This window comes from Panthera leo, chromosome B1 (assembly GCF_018350215.1).
Source record: "Panthera leo isolate Ple1 chromosome B1, P.leo_Ple1_pat1.1, whole genome shotgun sequence".
In the NCBI taxonomy this organism is placed as follows: domain Eukaryota; kingdom Metazoa; phylum Chordata; class Mammalia; order Carnivora; family Felidae; genus Panthera; species Panthera leo.
In genome coordinates, this window is record NC_056682.1 from 44,504,989 (window position 1) to 44,522,504 (window position 17,516).

The 17,516-nt window shown below is 39.6% G+C and overlaps 1 protein-coding gene across 4 annotated transcripts in view; it reads right to left on the bottom strand.

Annotated features, from left to right (window-relative positions):
* Positions 1–1,341: 1,341 nt before the first annotated feature.
* Positions 1,342–17,516, bottom strand: part of ASH2L (ASH2 like, histone lysine methyltransferase complex subunit) — a 31,352-nt gene continuing 15,177 nt past the window's right edge. For 3 of the 4 annotated variants that reach the window (XM_042934877.1, XM_042934880.1, XM_042934879.1), the window contains exons 10-16: positions 17,194–17,411; positions 9,270–9,437; positions 8,779–8,972; positions 4,372–4,464; positions 2,988–3,086; positions 2,171–2,230; positions 1,342–2,076 (exon numbers count right to left, since the gene is read on the bottom strand). In XM_042934877.1, coding sequence (XP_042790811.1) covers positions 1,969–2,076; positions 2,171–2,230; positions 2,988–3,086; positions 4,372–4,464; positions 8,779–8,972; positions 9,270–9,437; positions 17,194–17,411 — 940 coding nt within the window. In that variant the 3' untranslated portion in view covers positions 1,342–1,968. The remainder of the gene's footprint in view (positions 2,077–2,170; positions 2,231–2,987; positions 3,087–4,371; positions 4,465–8,778; positions 8,973–9,269; positions 9,438–17,193; positions 17,412–17,516) is intronic. The other variant, XM_042934878.1, reaches the window with a different exon arrangement.

Below are 17,516 nucleotides of genomic sequence, written 5' to 3' on the forward strand. Positions count from 1 at the left end.
CTCATATTTATGGAGGTACTGAAATTTTATATCTGGTAGAAGTGTTTCTTCTTATTTATTCTTATCTCATAGAGTAGTCTATTTTTTAGCACAGACCAAATTATTATTTACCAGGGAGCCTCAGAGCTGTAGAAAGTATTTCTAGAACAGACTATCCTCCACCCCCAGCTAAGTAAGGGAAAATGACCATCTAAAGATGTGTAAAGTGATACACACTGATTTCAAAAAAGAGCAGGCTGGAAGCAAGGAAATGGGCTTTCTTGCTGCATACCACCGTTTGGAGCTCAGTTAAAATTTGCCTTCTCCAAACCGTGCAACTGTGTCTTTGAGGGGACTGGGAGCCACTTCCCCACTTGTTTAATTTTATGTTGGAATAAAGTAAGTGGTCAGTGATGATATGCTCACTGACACCATTTTATAGAGGACTCCATGGAGAGTGGGTATTCTGTGAGTCCTTCAAATGAACCTTCTCAAAACACACACACACACACACACACACTTTTGAATATGAAATATAAATAGGCAACATCATAATTTCTGTAACCTGATTTATGAAGATCCAATGTACAGAAATTTTATCAAATGGAGAGTGGGTGTACAAGTAATAAAATACGTGGTAATTTATGTTACAAAGAATTTACCTCCAGCTTCCTCTACAGAACACTACCCTCATTCTCTTGGAGTTCTTCAAACTCTGATGGTCCAGCTTTATGACCAAGTCTGCCCTCTAAGACCGGCCACGAATGAATGGGTGTCCAGCGGTGACAGGCTGAGCCTTCAGCCTACAATCACACTGATTCTGTTAGGTTTCCTGTTAAGAGATGTGGAATGGCCAAAATAGCCTGGATGGTTCATTAGGAGACAAATCTATTAGTCAAAGCTACCAAGTTAAGGTACCTATAGTCACATGAAATTTGGGAAATTCCTGGGAGGCTGCGTTGTCACTGACGTATTAAAAAGGGGGACAGGGAAGCCATAAGGGAGCTCAAGGGAAGGCTCGTTCTTACATTCCAGTTTTTAGTATTCTGAATCGTCACGTACTTGGAAGGAAGGTAAGTAAGGCAAGAAAACAACGTGCACACATTAGCATACACGTTCAAAGGGAAATGCTGGAGGGACACCATTAACCCTTTTAAACTCTTGTTCATCTCTTTGAGGTGACTTCCACTGGAGAAAAAGGGTGGCTGAGCTGGCTAGAGAGGATGGAAGCAGGAGAAGAGGGGTTGGGATAGAGTCAGAAACCCGCCTCCCTCCCACTGTGCTGGCTCCCTTCCTCACTGCCCACATCGCTACCCCCGTCACCAAGAGGAACCCACCCCGAAAGGGAAGCAGAGTGCCACACACACTTGAAGACAGGTTTTATTTGGGAAGAGTTTCTAATTGTTAAAGCTGCAAGCAAGTTCTTTTTACAATTACAGTTCTAGAGACCTAGTAGTTTCAGAGACCCCAGTGTTCAAAAATATTTCAAAAGGAATAAAAACCCATACCAAAAGGAAAGACCTTTTAGATCTGGAATGTACAGCCACTGATTTCAGCTGTTCTCAGAAACAGGCCTACTACTTCCTTGGAAATCGATGGGATGGAGTCAATGCCACAAAAGGAGAGGTCTTTAAATAAGTCAGTGCCTTAGACGAGATTATTCACTCCTTAGAAAATACAATAAGGTAACTAGTCCTGGTCGGAGGGATACGTGGTACAGCACCAGTTTCACAGGGGGCGCAAAGGATCCTGGGGTCAGCAGCTGTTGGCATATGGCACACAAAATAGAAGCAGTCACCAGAAGTGGGGAGAGTGTTGAAAAGCAGGGAGTCTCCCAGTCTCACCCACACTTTTAATTTGCTAACAGCACAGGCTGTGTCCTGCGGTATCTTTGGGAGAATGTTTGCAACAGTTCAAAAAACAAAAACAGGCCTCCCTCCCCAATTTATTCCCCAGCAAGTCCATGTCTGCAAAGAAAGAGGGACCTGGTCACGGTTCCCATGGAGGACTCCGCCTCCCATCCACTTCTGTTTCCACATGATATAAGACATCAGCCAGAGTATGTTCTACCACAGCGCCCCAGCCCATGTCACTCATCTGTGGGAGGAACAAGAAACAGAAAGGAGGTGATCAGAATAACTATGGCAAGAAGGAGCAGAGATACTGAGGATGCACTGTGAATGTTACTCACAGGGCGGTAAGTGAGATCCTTTGGAGGATACTTGAAGCACGGTCCAAAGTTAATGGAAACCTGGGATAGATCAATTCAAGCAGACAGGAGAAAACAGAGGAAAATAGTGAAAAAAAGCTTAATGTGACCTGGGAACTTTTTATTTTTAAATGTAGCTATGATATTCAGGGTATAAGTGGAACTAATGATATAGATTACCAGTGCTAAAAGTGGTCAACACCCTAATGTCCATCAAAAATTAGGTAAATAAAATAGACTTTTGTTGATTTCTGTTTATTACCTGAAGATTTCCTTATCTTACTCCAGTGGTGGTTACTGACAGACTAAAAGTATATGTAAATTTCCAGGTATTACCTTTTCAAATCACTTAAAACAGACAACAAAAAAACCCCACAATAGGATCTGATGATAGTCCCCTTCATAGTACCCTTCATAATACTTATCGTGTTAAAAAAAAAGATTGGTATAAGCAACACTTACTAACCAATGATGGTGGGTTATCATGACATATAACACCAAGCTGACTTCTGCATGCATATACTTCACATCCTTTACATTGAACAATGACATTTACCGTACAGCACATTCAAAGTCAAAGTATGGAGCACACTAGTTGCACAATCTTTTAACTATCCAAGCAAATACTTCCTAAGACACCCAACTGTTTTTGGAACAAACAGTAACAACAGGAACGCATTCCCATCTCACTCTTAGGCTACTCAGATTTCTTTCTAGAATTCACATCAATGGTCATCCATCACAACCATTCACCTATTTCCCTCAAGTTCTGTTCACAGGACGAACAGACGATACATACCGTGCAACTCTTATACAGTGAGATGGCCGGAAAGTAAACCCCTTCAAAAATATCTTTGTAGGCCACACCTTGATTGACACCGTTTTTATAAAATATTATCTGAAACAAAAACGACGGTTTTACTTCAGAATTTAACAACAGAACAAGCAAACTGAAGAACTCCCTTGGAGAACCCTTTACAAGCACTGCCACCACGCTGGTAATGATGTCTTCTCAGAAGAGCATACAGCTGGTGTAATAACGTCTTCTTACATTTTTAGGGCGTATTTACATGAACCAATCTAGCTGATCTTCAGCTTTTTCAGAGCATATTTATATGCACCATGTAAATGGTGGTCTTTAGGTTTATTTGCTTCGGAATTCCTACATTACCTGTACCAAAGCATTCTTTCTATTATTCGTTATACTATCTGTATAAAAAACAAACTGGTCTTCTGCCGATTCCTCAGAACTGTACCTACTTAAGCTTATTTATTTGATCCCTTCCCTTGCATCAGATTCTCACTTCTGCATTTCTACTTTGAAAATCTCTTCAGATCCTCTAAGTTTCTGAATCCTCATTTTCTTTGTCCTTTCTGTCTGGAAATTACTCTGAATATCCTCTCTTAATCACTACATAAGGACTTCAGAAAAGACCCCCTTTTCTCAAGTAACTTTCTCTGCCTGTTCTTCCCAGCAAGAGCTGTCTTCTCCTGGGCTGGATTTTCTGGCTGTATCATCCTAGGTCCATTAACTGTTTCCCTTTACTATTTTCTCCCCTAAAAACAACTGGAAGCCTACTTTATTTTCTCCTACATTATCTTCTATTACTGTCCTAGACAGCGATCACAGCATTTTTAGGGAACAGTGTTTCCAGCTCAAAATTTTCTTCCACCCCTTCTATTTTGGGCCAGACTGTATTTATGGTACGACTTTGGCCAACAACCTTGGAAAGGGGAAGTAGAGAAAGTTCTAGAGGAACTAAGCCATTACAGCTCCTGCTGCCTCTGGGTCACAGAGCAAGGTCCCCTCCTCTTCTATTCAGTGTTCCTCCCTCTGTACTTGATACTTCCTGAGCAGAAGAAATATCTCTGCCTTGCTTCCTCAATCGCATATGGATTTCCTTATTAGGCTGCTGCTTTTACCCTTTGCACTGGAGACTGTCCCTAGAAGAACACCAATCATCTCTCTGAAAGTGGGATGGTGACACAGGAAGAGCGATCTGGTCCCACAATCACAGCAGGCAGGAGAGGGAGCTTGCTCTGTGGCTGGCGAGCTCTCATAGCACATACCCCTTCAGTCCTCTTTGGGCCTCACTTTCCTCACTTTTATAATTAGGAGCCTGGTCCCAATCTTCAAAGTTTTCTAGTTCTGACATTTTTATGATCATGACTCACCGACTCACCTCACTATGGGGGGTCTGCTTTAGGCTCTTCTCTGCTTTATCCACAAAGTCTTTTTCCTCAAAATACAAATAGCTCTTGAACTTTATCAAAGCCTTGAAAACCAAGAAAGAAGGAAAGGGAAAAAAGGGAACATTGAAGCATCAGCTACATCATCATGAAATTAAAAAAAAAAAAAAAAAAAAAAGGCAATTTCAGACAAGTAGCACTGAGTCCTTGTGTTTTGCAACAGAAATTAAAAATCTATGCAGGGTTAGCTTTGCTAGATTTTAAACAACTATGTGCTTCTTAAAAAATACCAGATGGCACATACTTGCTAAACATTTTCAAAAAAAGACATTTTCTAAGATTTGTGAGGAAATACATACACATATATATATACTTTCATCACAACAAAAATACACATTAAGTTAAAAATAATTCAGTTTTTTTCCCCCTCGGTAATCTCAGTGAAAGAAATGACAACCTTACTGGGCCTAAAATCTCCTATTCTATAAAAACATTTTTTTTAGGGCCAATTCCTTCCCTCCTAGTTCCCTACCTGTTTCTCCTATAGGTGGGCCTCTGGGTCACCCCCTCCTTGCTGGTTCCCAAGAGCCTAACTATTCACTCCCAGGGAAATATATGACATTAACTTTTAAAAATTTTAATCTCTAGCACATACATATATTAAGCATAGTAAAAAAAAAATTCAAGAGATATACAAGAACATGAAATTTCTCTACCTCTCCCCATGTCCCTCAACACTTAGTTTCTCTTTGCCAAAAGGGATCTCTGCTCCAGTGGCCTTGTATCCTTCCAGAACGTCTAGGCATATATTATTATCTTCAAAATTAAAATCAAACAAAAAACCCCACATCAGACAAAAACACAAAGAAGCAAAAAGGACTGATACTACCCAATTTAAAGACTGACTCTAAAACTACAATAATTAAGACAGTGTGGTACTGGCATAAAGATCAACAAATAGATCAATGGACTAGAGAGCCCAAAAGCTAAACGTCTGCATTCTACTTATAAAACCATCTGATTCAGGGCACCTGGGTGGCTCAGTTGGTTAAGTGACTGACTTTGGCTCAAGTGATGATCTCACAGTTCATGGGTTTGAGCCCCACATCAGGCTCTGTGCTGACAGCTCAGAGCCTGGAGCCTGCTTCAGATTCTGCCCTCCCTCTCTCTCTGCCCACCCCCACCCCCCACTCACACTCTGATCTCTGTCTCTGTCTCAAAAATAAACAAACATTAAAAAATAAAAAAAAAAAAAAAAGGGCAAAGCAAGACCCCAAAAAGTCATCTGATTTTCACAAAGGGCACCAAAGAATTGAGAGAAAAAATTTTCAAAAACTGATGCCCATATGAGGCACCTGGGTGGCTCAGTCGGTTGGGCGTCCAACTTTGGCTCAGGTCATGATCTCATGGTTCTCATGAACTCATGATGTGGGTTTGAGCCCCACATCAGCCTCTGTGTGGACAGCTCAGAGCCTGGAGCCTGCTTCAGTTTGTGTCTCTCTCTCTGTCCCTCCTCTGTTTGCTCTCTCTCAAAAATAAATAAGAAAATTTAAAAAAAATTTTAAAAAAACCACACCCATCCATGTGGAAAAAAAATTAAGCTTCATCTCTACTTTACACCATATACAAAAAGTAATTCGTGGTGAATCAAAGATCTAAATGTAAAAGCTAAAACCATGTTTTCAAAGGAAAGCATGGACTATCTTCATGAGTGGGGAGTAGGCAAAGAATTGTTAACTTATAGAAAGCAATAGAACTATAAAAAAAATTTGACAGATTTCATAAAAATTAAAAATGTCAGTTCATCAGAAGACACCATTAAGAAAACGAATAAACAAGTCACAGACTAGGAGAAAAAAATTTTTTAAAAAGTCATTTTTTGTAATGTGTATTCGTTCTTGAGAGAGAGTGAGCAGGGGAGGGGCAGAGGGAGAAGGGGACAGAGGATTGATCTGAAGTGGGCTCTGTGCTGACAGCAGCGAGCTGGATATGGGGTTCAAACTCAGGAACCATGAGATCATGACCTGAGCTGACGTTGGATGCTCAACTGACTGAGCCACCCAGGAGCCCCCAAAAATAATTTTTAACCAAGGACCGTAATCCAGAATATATTTAAAAAAACTCCACAACTCTATAAAAAAAGATAAACAACCTGATTCTTTTTAAAAAGGCAAAATATTTGAAAAGAAACTTTACAAAAGAAAATAGATGAATGGCTAGTAGCACATGACAAACTGCTCACCAGCATTAGTCATCAAAGAAACGCTAATTTAAACCATAATGGGACACTATACTAGGCACCCATCAAAATGGCTACAATTAAGTTGGCAAACAACAAATGGTGACAAGGATGTGAAGCAACTAAAATGACCTTACATCACAGGTGGGAATGAAAAGTCTGTCAATTTCTTCTAAAACTAAATCTATAACTACCCTTTGACCCAAAGAAATGAAAACATGTTTACAAAGACATTTGTACAAGAATGTACATCGCAACTTAATTCATAATAGCCCCAAACTTGAAACAGTCCAAGTGTCCATCAATAGGAAAATGGAACCATACAATCCAGTAATCCCATTACTGGATATTTTCAAAAGATACATGAACACTTATATTTAGTGAAGCATTATTTACAATAGCCAAATTATGGAAGTAACCCAAGTATCCATCTATAGATGAATGGATAAAGGAGATATGGTATATACATACAATGGGATATTAGTCATAAAAAATAAAATCCTGCCATTTGCAACAACATGGATGGATCTAGAGGCTATAATGCTAAGTGAAAGTAATCAGTCAGAGAAAGACAAATACCGTATGATTTCACTCATATGTGGAATCTAAGACAAAACAAATGAACAAAGAAGAAAAGAGACAAACACAAAAAAAGACTCTTAACTCTAGAGAACTGGTGGTTACCAGAGGTGGGGGTGGGGGAGGAATGTGTGAAATATGTGAAGGGGGAAAACAAAAAATAAAAAAACAAAAAAAAGGAACATGTGAAGGGGATTAAGAGTATACTTATCATGATGAGCACTAAATAATATATTGAATTTTTCTTTCTTTTTTTTTTTCTTAAGTTTATTTATTTATTTTGAGACAGAAAAAGTGTGGGCAAACTAGGGAGGGGCAGAGAGAGAGGGAGAAAGAGAGAATCCCAGGCAGGCTCCGCAGGGTCAGTGCAGAGCCTGACGTGGGGCTCAAACCCATGAGCCACGAGATCATGACCTGAGCCGAAGTCGGACACTTAACTGACTGAGCCACCCAGGCTCCCCTGTATGGAATTTTTTAATTACTATATTACACACTTAAAACAAATGTAACACTGTATGCTAATTATAATGGAATTTAAAAATTTTCTAAAAATAGGAAAATGGATAATTATATGTCAACTATAATCAATAAACCTAGAAAAAATGGGAAAATAGATAATGCCCCTTCCTCACATGCTCTCTCTCACAAAATAAACATTTAAAACAACAATCACAAAAAATCCCAAAACCCAAAAGATTATGTACTGCATGGTTCCATTTATAAAATAAGTCTAAGAACAAACAAAACTAATGGAATAGAATTATGATAGGGAAAAACATTTCAAGAATGGTTGGCTCTGTAGGGATGGCAGTTGGGACTGACTGGGAAAGAGCATGAGGGAACTTCTTGGGGTGATAAGATTCTAGTGTCTCCTTAGGGGTTTGGGCCAAACTCAAAACTCAGTGAATATACATTTAAAACTTATACATTTCATTTTATGTAAATTTTGTATCAAAATAAAAAAATAAATAAAGGTTGAACTATAGCTAATGATATGTATCTTGTACTTGGGCGCAGGTGATGTATACATATTTTTAAAGTTCATTTATTTTGAGAGAGAGCGTGCACGCACACACACAAGCATGTGTGAGTGGGGGAGGGGCAAAGAGAGAGAATCCCAAGCAGGCTCCACACTCAGCATAGAGCCCACAAACTGTGAGATCATGACCTGAGCTGAAATCAAGAACTGGATGTTTAACTGACTGAGGCACCCAGGCGCCCCCTCCCCCCCCCCCCCCCCCCCCCCCCCCCCCCCCGCTGGTGAGGTATGTTGATGGCTGTAATATTTTCTGAAGTGCATTAAAACAAGATGGATGGATGGATGGATGGATGGATGGATGGATGGATGGATGGAAGAATGAACAGATAACAGGTTAAGGTAGAATCTAGGTGATTGGTATTTGGACACAGACTTTAAAATTCTTTCAACTTTGTTACATCTAAAAACTTTCAAAATGAAATCTTGGAAGAAGGTGTGAATGCTAGGTCAGCATTACAAGAGAACACTCAGGCCACAGGTGCAGGAATATGTTGGTTGCCACAGGTCTTCAAACCCAGGAATCTCTCAGGGATACAAACTCACCTTATCTTTATAAGTATCGGGCAGTGACTTGGCTGTCTCTGTATCTTCAGGAAGATTGATATAGAATCCCAGGACGTCTCCCTGTCCATAGCCAGAAGAGTAGTGTTTGCCAACTGACTGGTGGAACTTGGTTCCCTTTTTGCTCCTCCACGAATAGCTAAATTTATCATAACCTAAGGGAGCTTGGAGGTTACCTGTCCCAATAAAGAGATGTACAGGAAGTCACAAGATTGCAAATTGACTCTGGTTTGCTAAAAGAAAAATTTCTACTCCTTTTCACTGTATTTTTTGGTCGGTTTTGCAAAATTCCTGACAAACTATTTCTCACAAGTAAAGAGTTATAAAAATATTTCTAGGAAATGCAAACCACCTTATCCTTTAGGAAGTGAATTTTATGCCCATAATCCAATAAGCCAAAAAGCCATGAAGCACAACCACATGGTCTATACCTTTCCGCCTGCTGTGATGTCCTCATGATCGCTCCCACTCACCTAAGGGCTGGGACCAACCCAGTCTGGCAGCAGTGTCAGGCGGCATCTCATCCACTGTAATTTCAAAGTACCAGGCACCCTTCCGTACCCCATGAGAAGCCCGGACCATGGAGTAGCCCTTCTCTCCAACCACAGTCAGCCGGTCATCAGAGATCTTTAACTGGGGAGCTGCAGTGTGGAGATGGAAACAAAGGCCTGCATCTTACTGGAGGCACTTAGAGACGATTGCCACAAAAACCGGAGTCTCCTACACTCCAGTGAAACAAAGTAAAAAATCAGAAATACCAGATCAGGGCTCTCAAGTTCAGGAGGTTCAAAATCTCAACATTAAGATACGGCCGAAGGAGAGAGGAAGAAAACGGAAGTTAAGTGGTCAGATAACCTAGTTTCTATTAAATGTGATATTTGAGATAACAGGTTAAGAGTTAATTATGCTGTCTATTCCCTAAAATATAACAAACCAACTGTAATGTGCTTGGATCCTGATTTGTATAAACCACCCCCCTTTTTAAAAATAATATGTATTAATTTTTGAGAGACAGAGAGAGACAGAGCCGGAGCAGGGGAGGGGCAGAGAGAGAGGGAGACATACAATCTGAAGCAGGCTCTACGCTCTGACCTGTCAGCACAGAGCCCAAAGTGGGGCTCGAACCATGAACTGTTAGATCATGATCTGAGCAGAAGTCAGACACTTAAATGACTGAGCCATTCAGGCGCCCCCTTCCGCCCTTTTTTTTTTTTTTTTTTTTTTTAAAGTAAGTTTTAGGCCCAGCATGGGATTGAACTCATGACCCTGGAACCAAGTCACATGTTCTACCTACTGAGTCACCCAGGTGACCCTGTGTAAATCATCCTTTAAAAGACTTGATATTTTAGGGGTACCTGGGTGGCTCAGTTGGTCAAGCGTCCGACTCTTGGTCTCAGCTCAGGTCGTGATCTCGCAGTTCGTGGGTTCAAGCCCCATGTCAGGCTCTGCACTGATAGCACGGAGCCTGCCTGGTGCTATCTGTCTCTCTGCTCTCTGTCTCTCAAAATAAATAAACTTTGTCCCTCCTCTGCTCTCTGTCTCTCAAAATAAATAAACTTTAAAAATAAAATAAAAAAATTAATAAAAGATTTGGTATTTTATTTTGAAACAATGTTAGACTTCCAAAAACAGTACACATTCCCCATATGCCCTTCACTCAGCTTCCCCAAATGTTAACACCATCTACAGTCATAACACAATTATCAAAACCAGAAAATTGACAATGATACAATGCTATTAACTAATCTATACATCGTCTTCAAATTAAGCCGATTATCCAAATAATATCCTTTTTCTGTTTCAGGATTAATCCAACATCCACATTTCATTTAGTTGTCATGTGTCCTTAGTTTCTTCCAATCTGGGACAGTTCAAGTCCTTCATGACCATGACATTTTAAAGAGTGCTGGTCACTTCGTTTGTAGAATGTCCCTCAATTAGGTTTGTCTGATGTTTCCTCCTATTTAAGCCCAGGTTAAGCTTTTTGTAAGGAATATCACCGAAATAATGCTGTGCCTCTCAGTGCATCATATCAGGAAGCACATGATGTCAAAATGCTGATACTGTATTAAACTTTGATCACTTGATTAACGTGGTACCTTACAGGTTTCTCCACTATAAAGTTACTATTTTCCCTTTGTAAATAATGAGTATTTTGTGAGGAGATAAAAAGATATTTCAAGGAAATCTGATTATGGACTGAATTCAGATGATAGCAAGAAATGATCTATTTTGTTAAGTGTGATAATAGCATTGTGGTTATAAAACAAAATATCCATATTTTTAGAGTATGAAGGGTGAGATTTACTTCTTACAAATTCAGAAAAAAAAGAGAGATGCAGAAATAAACAGATAAAATAGAACAAAAACTTGGTAATTGTTATTAAATCTGGGAGAAAAGTATATGAAGGTTCATCGTATTCATCTTTCTATGAGGCCGTTATGTAAGATAAGGGGACAATCTAAACCAATCGGAGGGGACATAATGACTTGGAAGTGAAGAAAAAAATGACAAAAGATAGGAGAACATTTCCAGGTGGTGTAGGTTGATTTTATCAATGTAGAAACATCACAAATCCAATTAAGACTTAATTGAGGAAAAAGTATTTGAAACAGTGTTTAACACTAGAAGTTGTCTGAATTCTACTGGAGGAAGCACAAAACTTAGCTCTAGCTTTTACAAAGGCCTTTACGACTTACACAGTACTTTTGTAGGTAGACAGGCAGGTAGGCAGACTCTCTGACCCTTGCAACCACCATGCCTACTATGCAGATGTGGAAGCAGAGCATGTGGCTGTTCAAGATCACACCGCAGGCCGGTGTGGCCTGGCTGACAGTGGCAGAGATTGAAAAGCCCTGGATCTGCACTCTTTTGGTTATGCCACCACGCCTTGTGTACCAGCCAGATACAATGGTAACCTATTTAAATTAAATGCATGTTGTTTAGCAGAACTTTCTTAGGTATTTGGGAAATTCTACCTTCTCAAATACAAATTCTTCATCCTTTACTCCTTCCTGAGAAATTCAGCCCTTGAAATCACTAGGTGGGGGCTGAGCAAGGCAAGTGTTCAGGACAGAATAAAACAGTAAAGGACTTACCTCCTCATAAAACACTTATTAATTACATAGGGGAAATAAGTTAACGTTATAGTGGCTAAAGCCAGCAGATACCACCTTAGCAAAACGATCAAAGTGGACATGATCAGTAATGGGACAAATTAAAATCAAGAACCACCTGACAGGATGCAATATGAAGAACACAGCATTTTAATGATATTTCTGTCAAAGATGCAGAACTGAATCGAATCCCAAGTATTCAACCACACAAACTCAAACTGAGGGATATTCTATAAAACAAGTGGCCTCTAATTTCCAAAAGCTTCAAGGCTGGGGTGCCTGCGTGGCTCAGTTAATTAAGCATCCGACTCTTGATTTTGGCTCAGGTCATGATCTTACAGTTCGTGAGTTTGAGCCCCGTGTCAAGCTCTGTGCTGACAGAGCGGAACCTGCTTGGGATTCTCTCTCTTCCTCTCTACTACTTGCCTGCTCACACACTCTTTCTCAAAATAAATAAATAAACTTTAAGAAAAAAAAAGCTTCAAGGTCATCAAAGTCTAGGAAAGACAGAAAAACTATTCCAGATTAAAGAAGACTTGAGACAGGACAACTAAATGTAGCATACACTTCTCAACTGGATCCTCTGTTATAATGACATTGGATCAACTGGAGAAACCTGAATATGATCTGAGGACCATCAGAGAGTAGTTAATTAGTGTTAATTTCCCATCTTTGATGGCTATATACTGGTTCTGTAAGAATATGAAAGTTTAAAAAATACCCACTAACTCTTTGATACTCTTCCTTTGCAGAGGTGGAGCCTAATTTCCCTCCACCTGAGTGTGGGCTGAACTTAGTGACTCATTTCTAACAAATAAAACAAAATTGAAGCGACCAACTTCAAAGATAGGTCATAGGAGATACTCAAACTCTATTGCGATCTTGGATCACTTGCACCAGAACTCTGCTTCCAGGGTGAGGACAAATAAGTGGTCTATGGAGAGGCCCACATGGTGAGGATCTAAGGGCATCCTGTCAAAGCAGCATGAGTGAGCCATCTTGGAAATAAATCCTCCAGTCTCTAAGTCCTCAGAGACGCCAGGCTCATCTAAGAGCCTGATCTCAGCCACGTGAATTCTCCTGAGCCAGACCACACAGTCAAGCTGCTCTCAGATTCCCAACCCTCAAAAACCATCAAAAACCATAGAAAATAATGAACATTTGTAGTCTTAGACTGCTAAGTTTTATGTTAATTTGTCAAGCAGCACTAAATAACAACAGAAGGATAATGTCCTTGCTTGTAAGAAATACACAATCAAGTTCTCAAAAACCAGAGGGCATCATGGCAACTTACTCTCAAATGGTTCAAAAAAAAAATTGGTACTGTTCTTACAGCTTTTTTTTTTTTTTTAATTTTTTAACGTCTGTTTATTTTTGAGAGAGCAAGACACACACAGCGTGAGCAAGCAAGAGAGAAAGAGAGAGAGAGAGAGAGAGAGAGACAGACAGACAGACAGACACAGAAACCCAGGCAGGCTCTAGGCTCTGAGCTGTCAGCACAAAGCCCGATGTGGGGCTTGAACTCATGAACCACAACACAATATCATGACCTGAGCCTAAGTTGGACACTTAACCAATTGAGCCACCCAGGCGCCCCTGTTCTTACAACTTTTTTACACATCTGAAATTATTTCAAAATAAAAACATTAAAAGATACAATACAGATTTATCATTAATTTTTATTAGGCTCAGCATGAGTAGCATAAATGGCAAGCATGCATTGCTTTTCTATATATTCTAATAAATGAATTTACTATTAAGGACCAGTGTTCCTACTTTTTCTCTCCTCCTCCAGAATTAAAGCTGTGAAGTATAGTGAAACAAGACAAGTCTCACTTCTTAAAACCTGAAGTCACTTATTTGGCCCTCCCCTACTTGCCCTACTAGCAAAGTATGCTCATCACTACAAGAAGTCAAACAATCCACATATAATGGACATCACACCATGGAATTACATCACTTCACTTCCAAATGACCAGTATCAATACAAGTGTTCATTTTTAGCATGAAATCAATAACGGGCTTCCAAATGCAATAAATATATGACCTGTTTGGATCCAATTCAAAGAAACAACTGAAAGAAGTGTTTTTTAAACAACCGTGGAACTGTGAATGTGGACTGGGTATTAGATCATGAAGGAATTATTATCCATCTTATTTAGGAATAATAATGGTATAATGGTTTCATTCTAAAGAATCCTTGTTAGACACAAATACTGAGGGTTTTTTTTTCATATTTATTTTTGAGAGAGAGGCAGAGAGAGAAAGAGCGAGAGCACAAGCAGTAGAGAGGCAGAGAGGGAGACACAGAATCCGAAGCAGGCTCCAGGCTCCGAGCTGTCAGCACAGAGCCCAACACAGGGCTCGGACTCACAAACTGTGAGATCATGACCTGAGCTGAAGTTGGACGCTTAACTAACTGAGTCACTCAGGTGCCCCTAAATACTGAGGTATTTACTGGTGGATAATACGCTATTTGGAACTTGCATTAATACTCTAGAAAAACAAAGACAAAATTCATAAGGTACGCTTGTCTAAAAGTAGTGAGTTTATTATTTTAAGTAGTGAGTGTATTTAAATTGACTTTCACATTCTAAAGGATAATGAAGGCTATTCTGAATAAATCATGTCATTAAAAGAGCTACTAAACATTAAAGAGTTTTATGACAAAAAAGTCATAAAATCAAAAGACAACTGACAAACTAGGAGAAAATGTTCACAATATGTACCACAAAAAGCCAATATTCCTAGTATATAAAGGGACAGATAATTCAAGGAAACACAAATTAAAACAGCACTGGGATATCATTTCTCACTTATGAGACTGGCCAAAGTTAAAACACCGGACAACACATTCTGTTTGTGAGGCCATGCGGAAATAAACACGCTACATTGCTGATGGGAATACAAAATCACACAACCTTCTGAAGGGAAATTTGGCAAGGCTAGCAAAACTACATATATAGTTGCTTACCTTTTGCTCCAGCAATTCTACTTCTGGAATTCTACCTTGAAAACACACCAGCAACAATACAAAACACACATGCTCGCGGTTATTCACTGTCTTTTTGTGATTGCAAAATACTAGAAATAATCTAAGTGCCCACAGAATGGCTGAATAAACCAGATACATCCACATAATAATCATGAAGCTAAAAAAATAGAAAACAATTAGGATGATCTCTTCAAAGTGCTGTGGAGTTATGACATGAAGCAAAACGCAAAAGAGTATCTATGGTATGCTGCCCTCCGCATACGAAAAAAAGAGATAAAAGGAAATACACATATATCTCCTTATTTGTGCAGAAGAAACACAGCAAAGATAAACTAGAAACTAAAGAGACTGGTTACCTATAAAGGGTAGGTGGGGGGAAAAAAGGGAGAATGGGGTTGCAGGGATGGGGTTGCGTTAACCTTTCCATACAACTTTACTCCTAGAACCACATTAATGTTTCACACACCCTTCACATAACCCCCTGACACAGACACATAGACACAGACACACACAGACACACAGACAGACACACACACACACACACACACACACACACACACACACACACTCTTTCCCCCTCCCCCGAAAGAGATGGGAGAACCTAAAAACAGCATACAAACACTAACAAATGAGCCTGTTATAAATGAGAAACACAAGCACACTGATGGTGGTGAGAAAGAACAGAATGAATCTAAGCTAACAGTAACTTGAAGGGATACTGCGAGGCCAAAGACAAAGAGCTGTGCGTAAACACTGTAAGCTCGTGAAGGTTTCTCATAGAGGTTAGCAATTCTGAGACTGCTTTATGTGCATATGAGAAGTGAACAAGGGAATACAATGCAGATAGAGTCAGGTGTCTCACGGTTGGAGACAGAAGTGACAAATAAGGAAAGGTGGAGGTCTGGAACAACCCTGCAAGCATTTGGGAGCCAAGCTATCAGTACAAACTCAGTCTAGCCCTGTACGTATACGCGTCAGTTGGTATACATATACTTTCCTACTTCTGTCGAGGGAGTCTGGAAGTGACACCCAGGGAGCATACCTAACACTTAGGTCTTTATTTCTAAACATCATTTTCCAATCAAAGGAACCAGGGCTCTTCAGAGAAATAGCAGATACTTGGCCTGGGGCATGGAAAATACAAGATAAGCCAGGAACATTTTGTGATGCCAGAAAGTAAAGAAGTACTTAAAAAAAAAAAGATGAGGCTTATCAAAAAAAAACCACACAGGAACTAACCTAAAGAAGCTCCCAATGGCCAAAGCGGGAATAATTTGAGCAACTAGATAAAGTATACCCCAACAGAATAAAATAAATATCTGAGTTCACACTGATATAAATAATCGAGTAAATAATAAATGGAGAAGAAATAAAAAAATCATCAGGCAAACACCATGTCAATAATCACTGCAGAAAAGACCCAGGTACTAAAATTAGTGAGCAAAATATAAACAGAATCCAAAACAGACCTGGGAAAGGTGGCCAGAGACTTACAAATTGTGAGATCCTAGAAAAGAGGCATTAATGAGGAAACTAGTGAAATGTAAATGAAGTCTTTGGTTTCATTACAGCATTTACTAATGTTTACTTCCTGGTATTGACAACTGTCAATCCTATAAGATTGTACCATTAGAAGCTTGAGGAGGGATATATTAAAACTATTATTTTTGTAACTTTACTGTAAGTTTAAAATTAGTTCAATAAGGGCACCTGACTGGCTCAGTCAGTAGAGCATGCAACTCCTGATCTTGGGGTTGAAAGTTTGAGCCCCATGTTGGGTGCAGAATTACTTAAAAAATAAAAAATAAAATTAAAAAAATAAGAAGTTCAAAATAGAAAAGTTTAAAAAACCCATATATATATGTATATATACAAATGGCTAGAGCTTAAAGGAAGAGAACAAGGAAATTATTTCTTGTGTGTTCAGCTGAGTCTAGTTAGAACTAGGCGGCAGGGGAGTGGTAAAAGACCGACATGTATATCTAATTCTAAACTGGACAAAGCTGAGGACAATATTCAAAGTAACATCTGGGTCCAACATGAACATTATTATTTTAAAGGTGTTTTTAAGTTTGTTTCTGTTTTTTTGAGAGAGAGGGAGAGATGGAGACAGGGAGGGTGAGAGACAGAGAATCCCAAGCAGGCTCCATGCTATCAGCACAGAGCTTGATTCGGGGCTTGATCTCATGAACCGTGAGACCATGACCTGAAACAAGAGTCATAGACACTAAACTGACTGAGCCACCCAGGCACCCCCCGACATTGAGTATTAATATGTTACATACCTCGATCATGCAGGGCTAACAAAACCCGTTCATATAAGCAGGCTCTGTAGAGGTCTCCAGGAATAGGTTTTCCTGCCCAGCAGTCAAGTTCAAGTTTCTCAGGGTCAGGGGCATGGGGATCAGGCTCAGCTAGAATATACCGATAGCCGTCTTTGTTAAACGGGTGTTCCAAGGGGTAGCCATGAGGGGGAAGGCGCTGAGCAGAAAACAAAGGGTCACTGCAGAAAGGAAAAAAATAATATCAAGAAACTAAAACCCCCTTAGCTCAAATGGCTTCAATTCTTTAAGAAGGACATCTGATTTATTAGATTTCAGCAGGAACA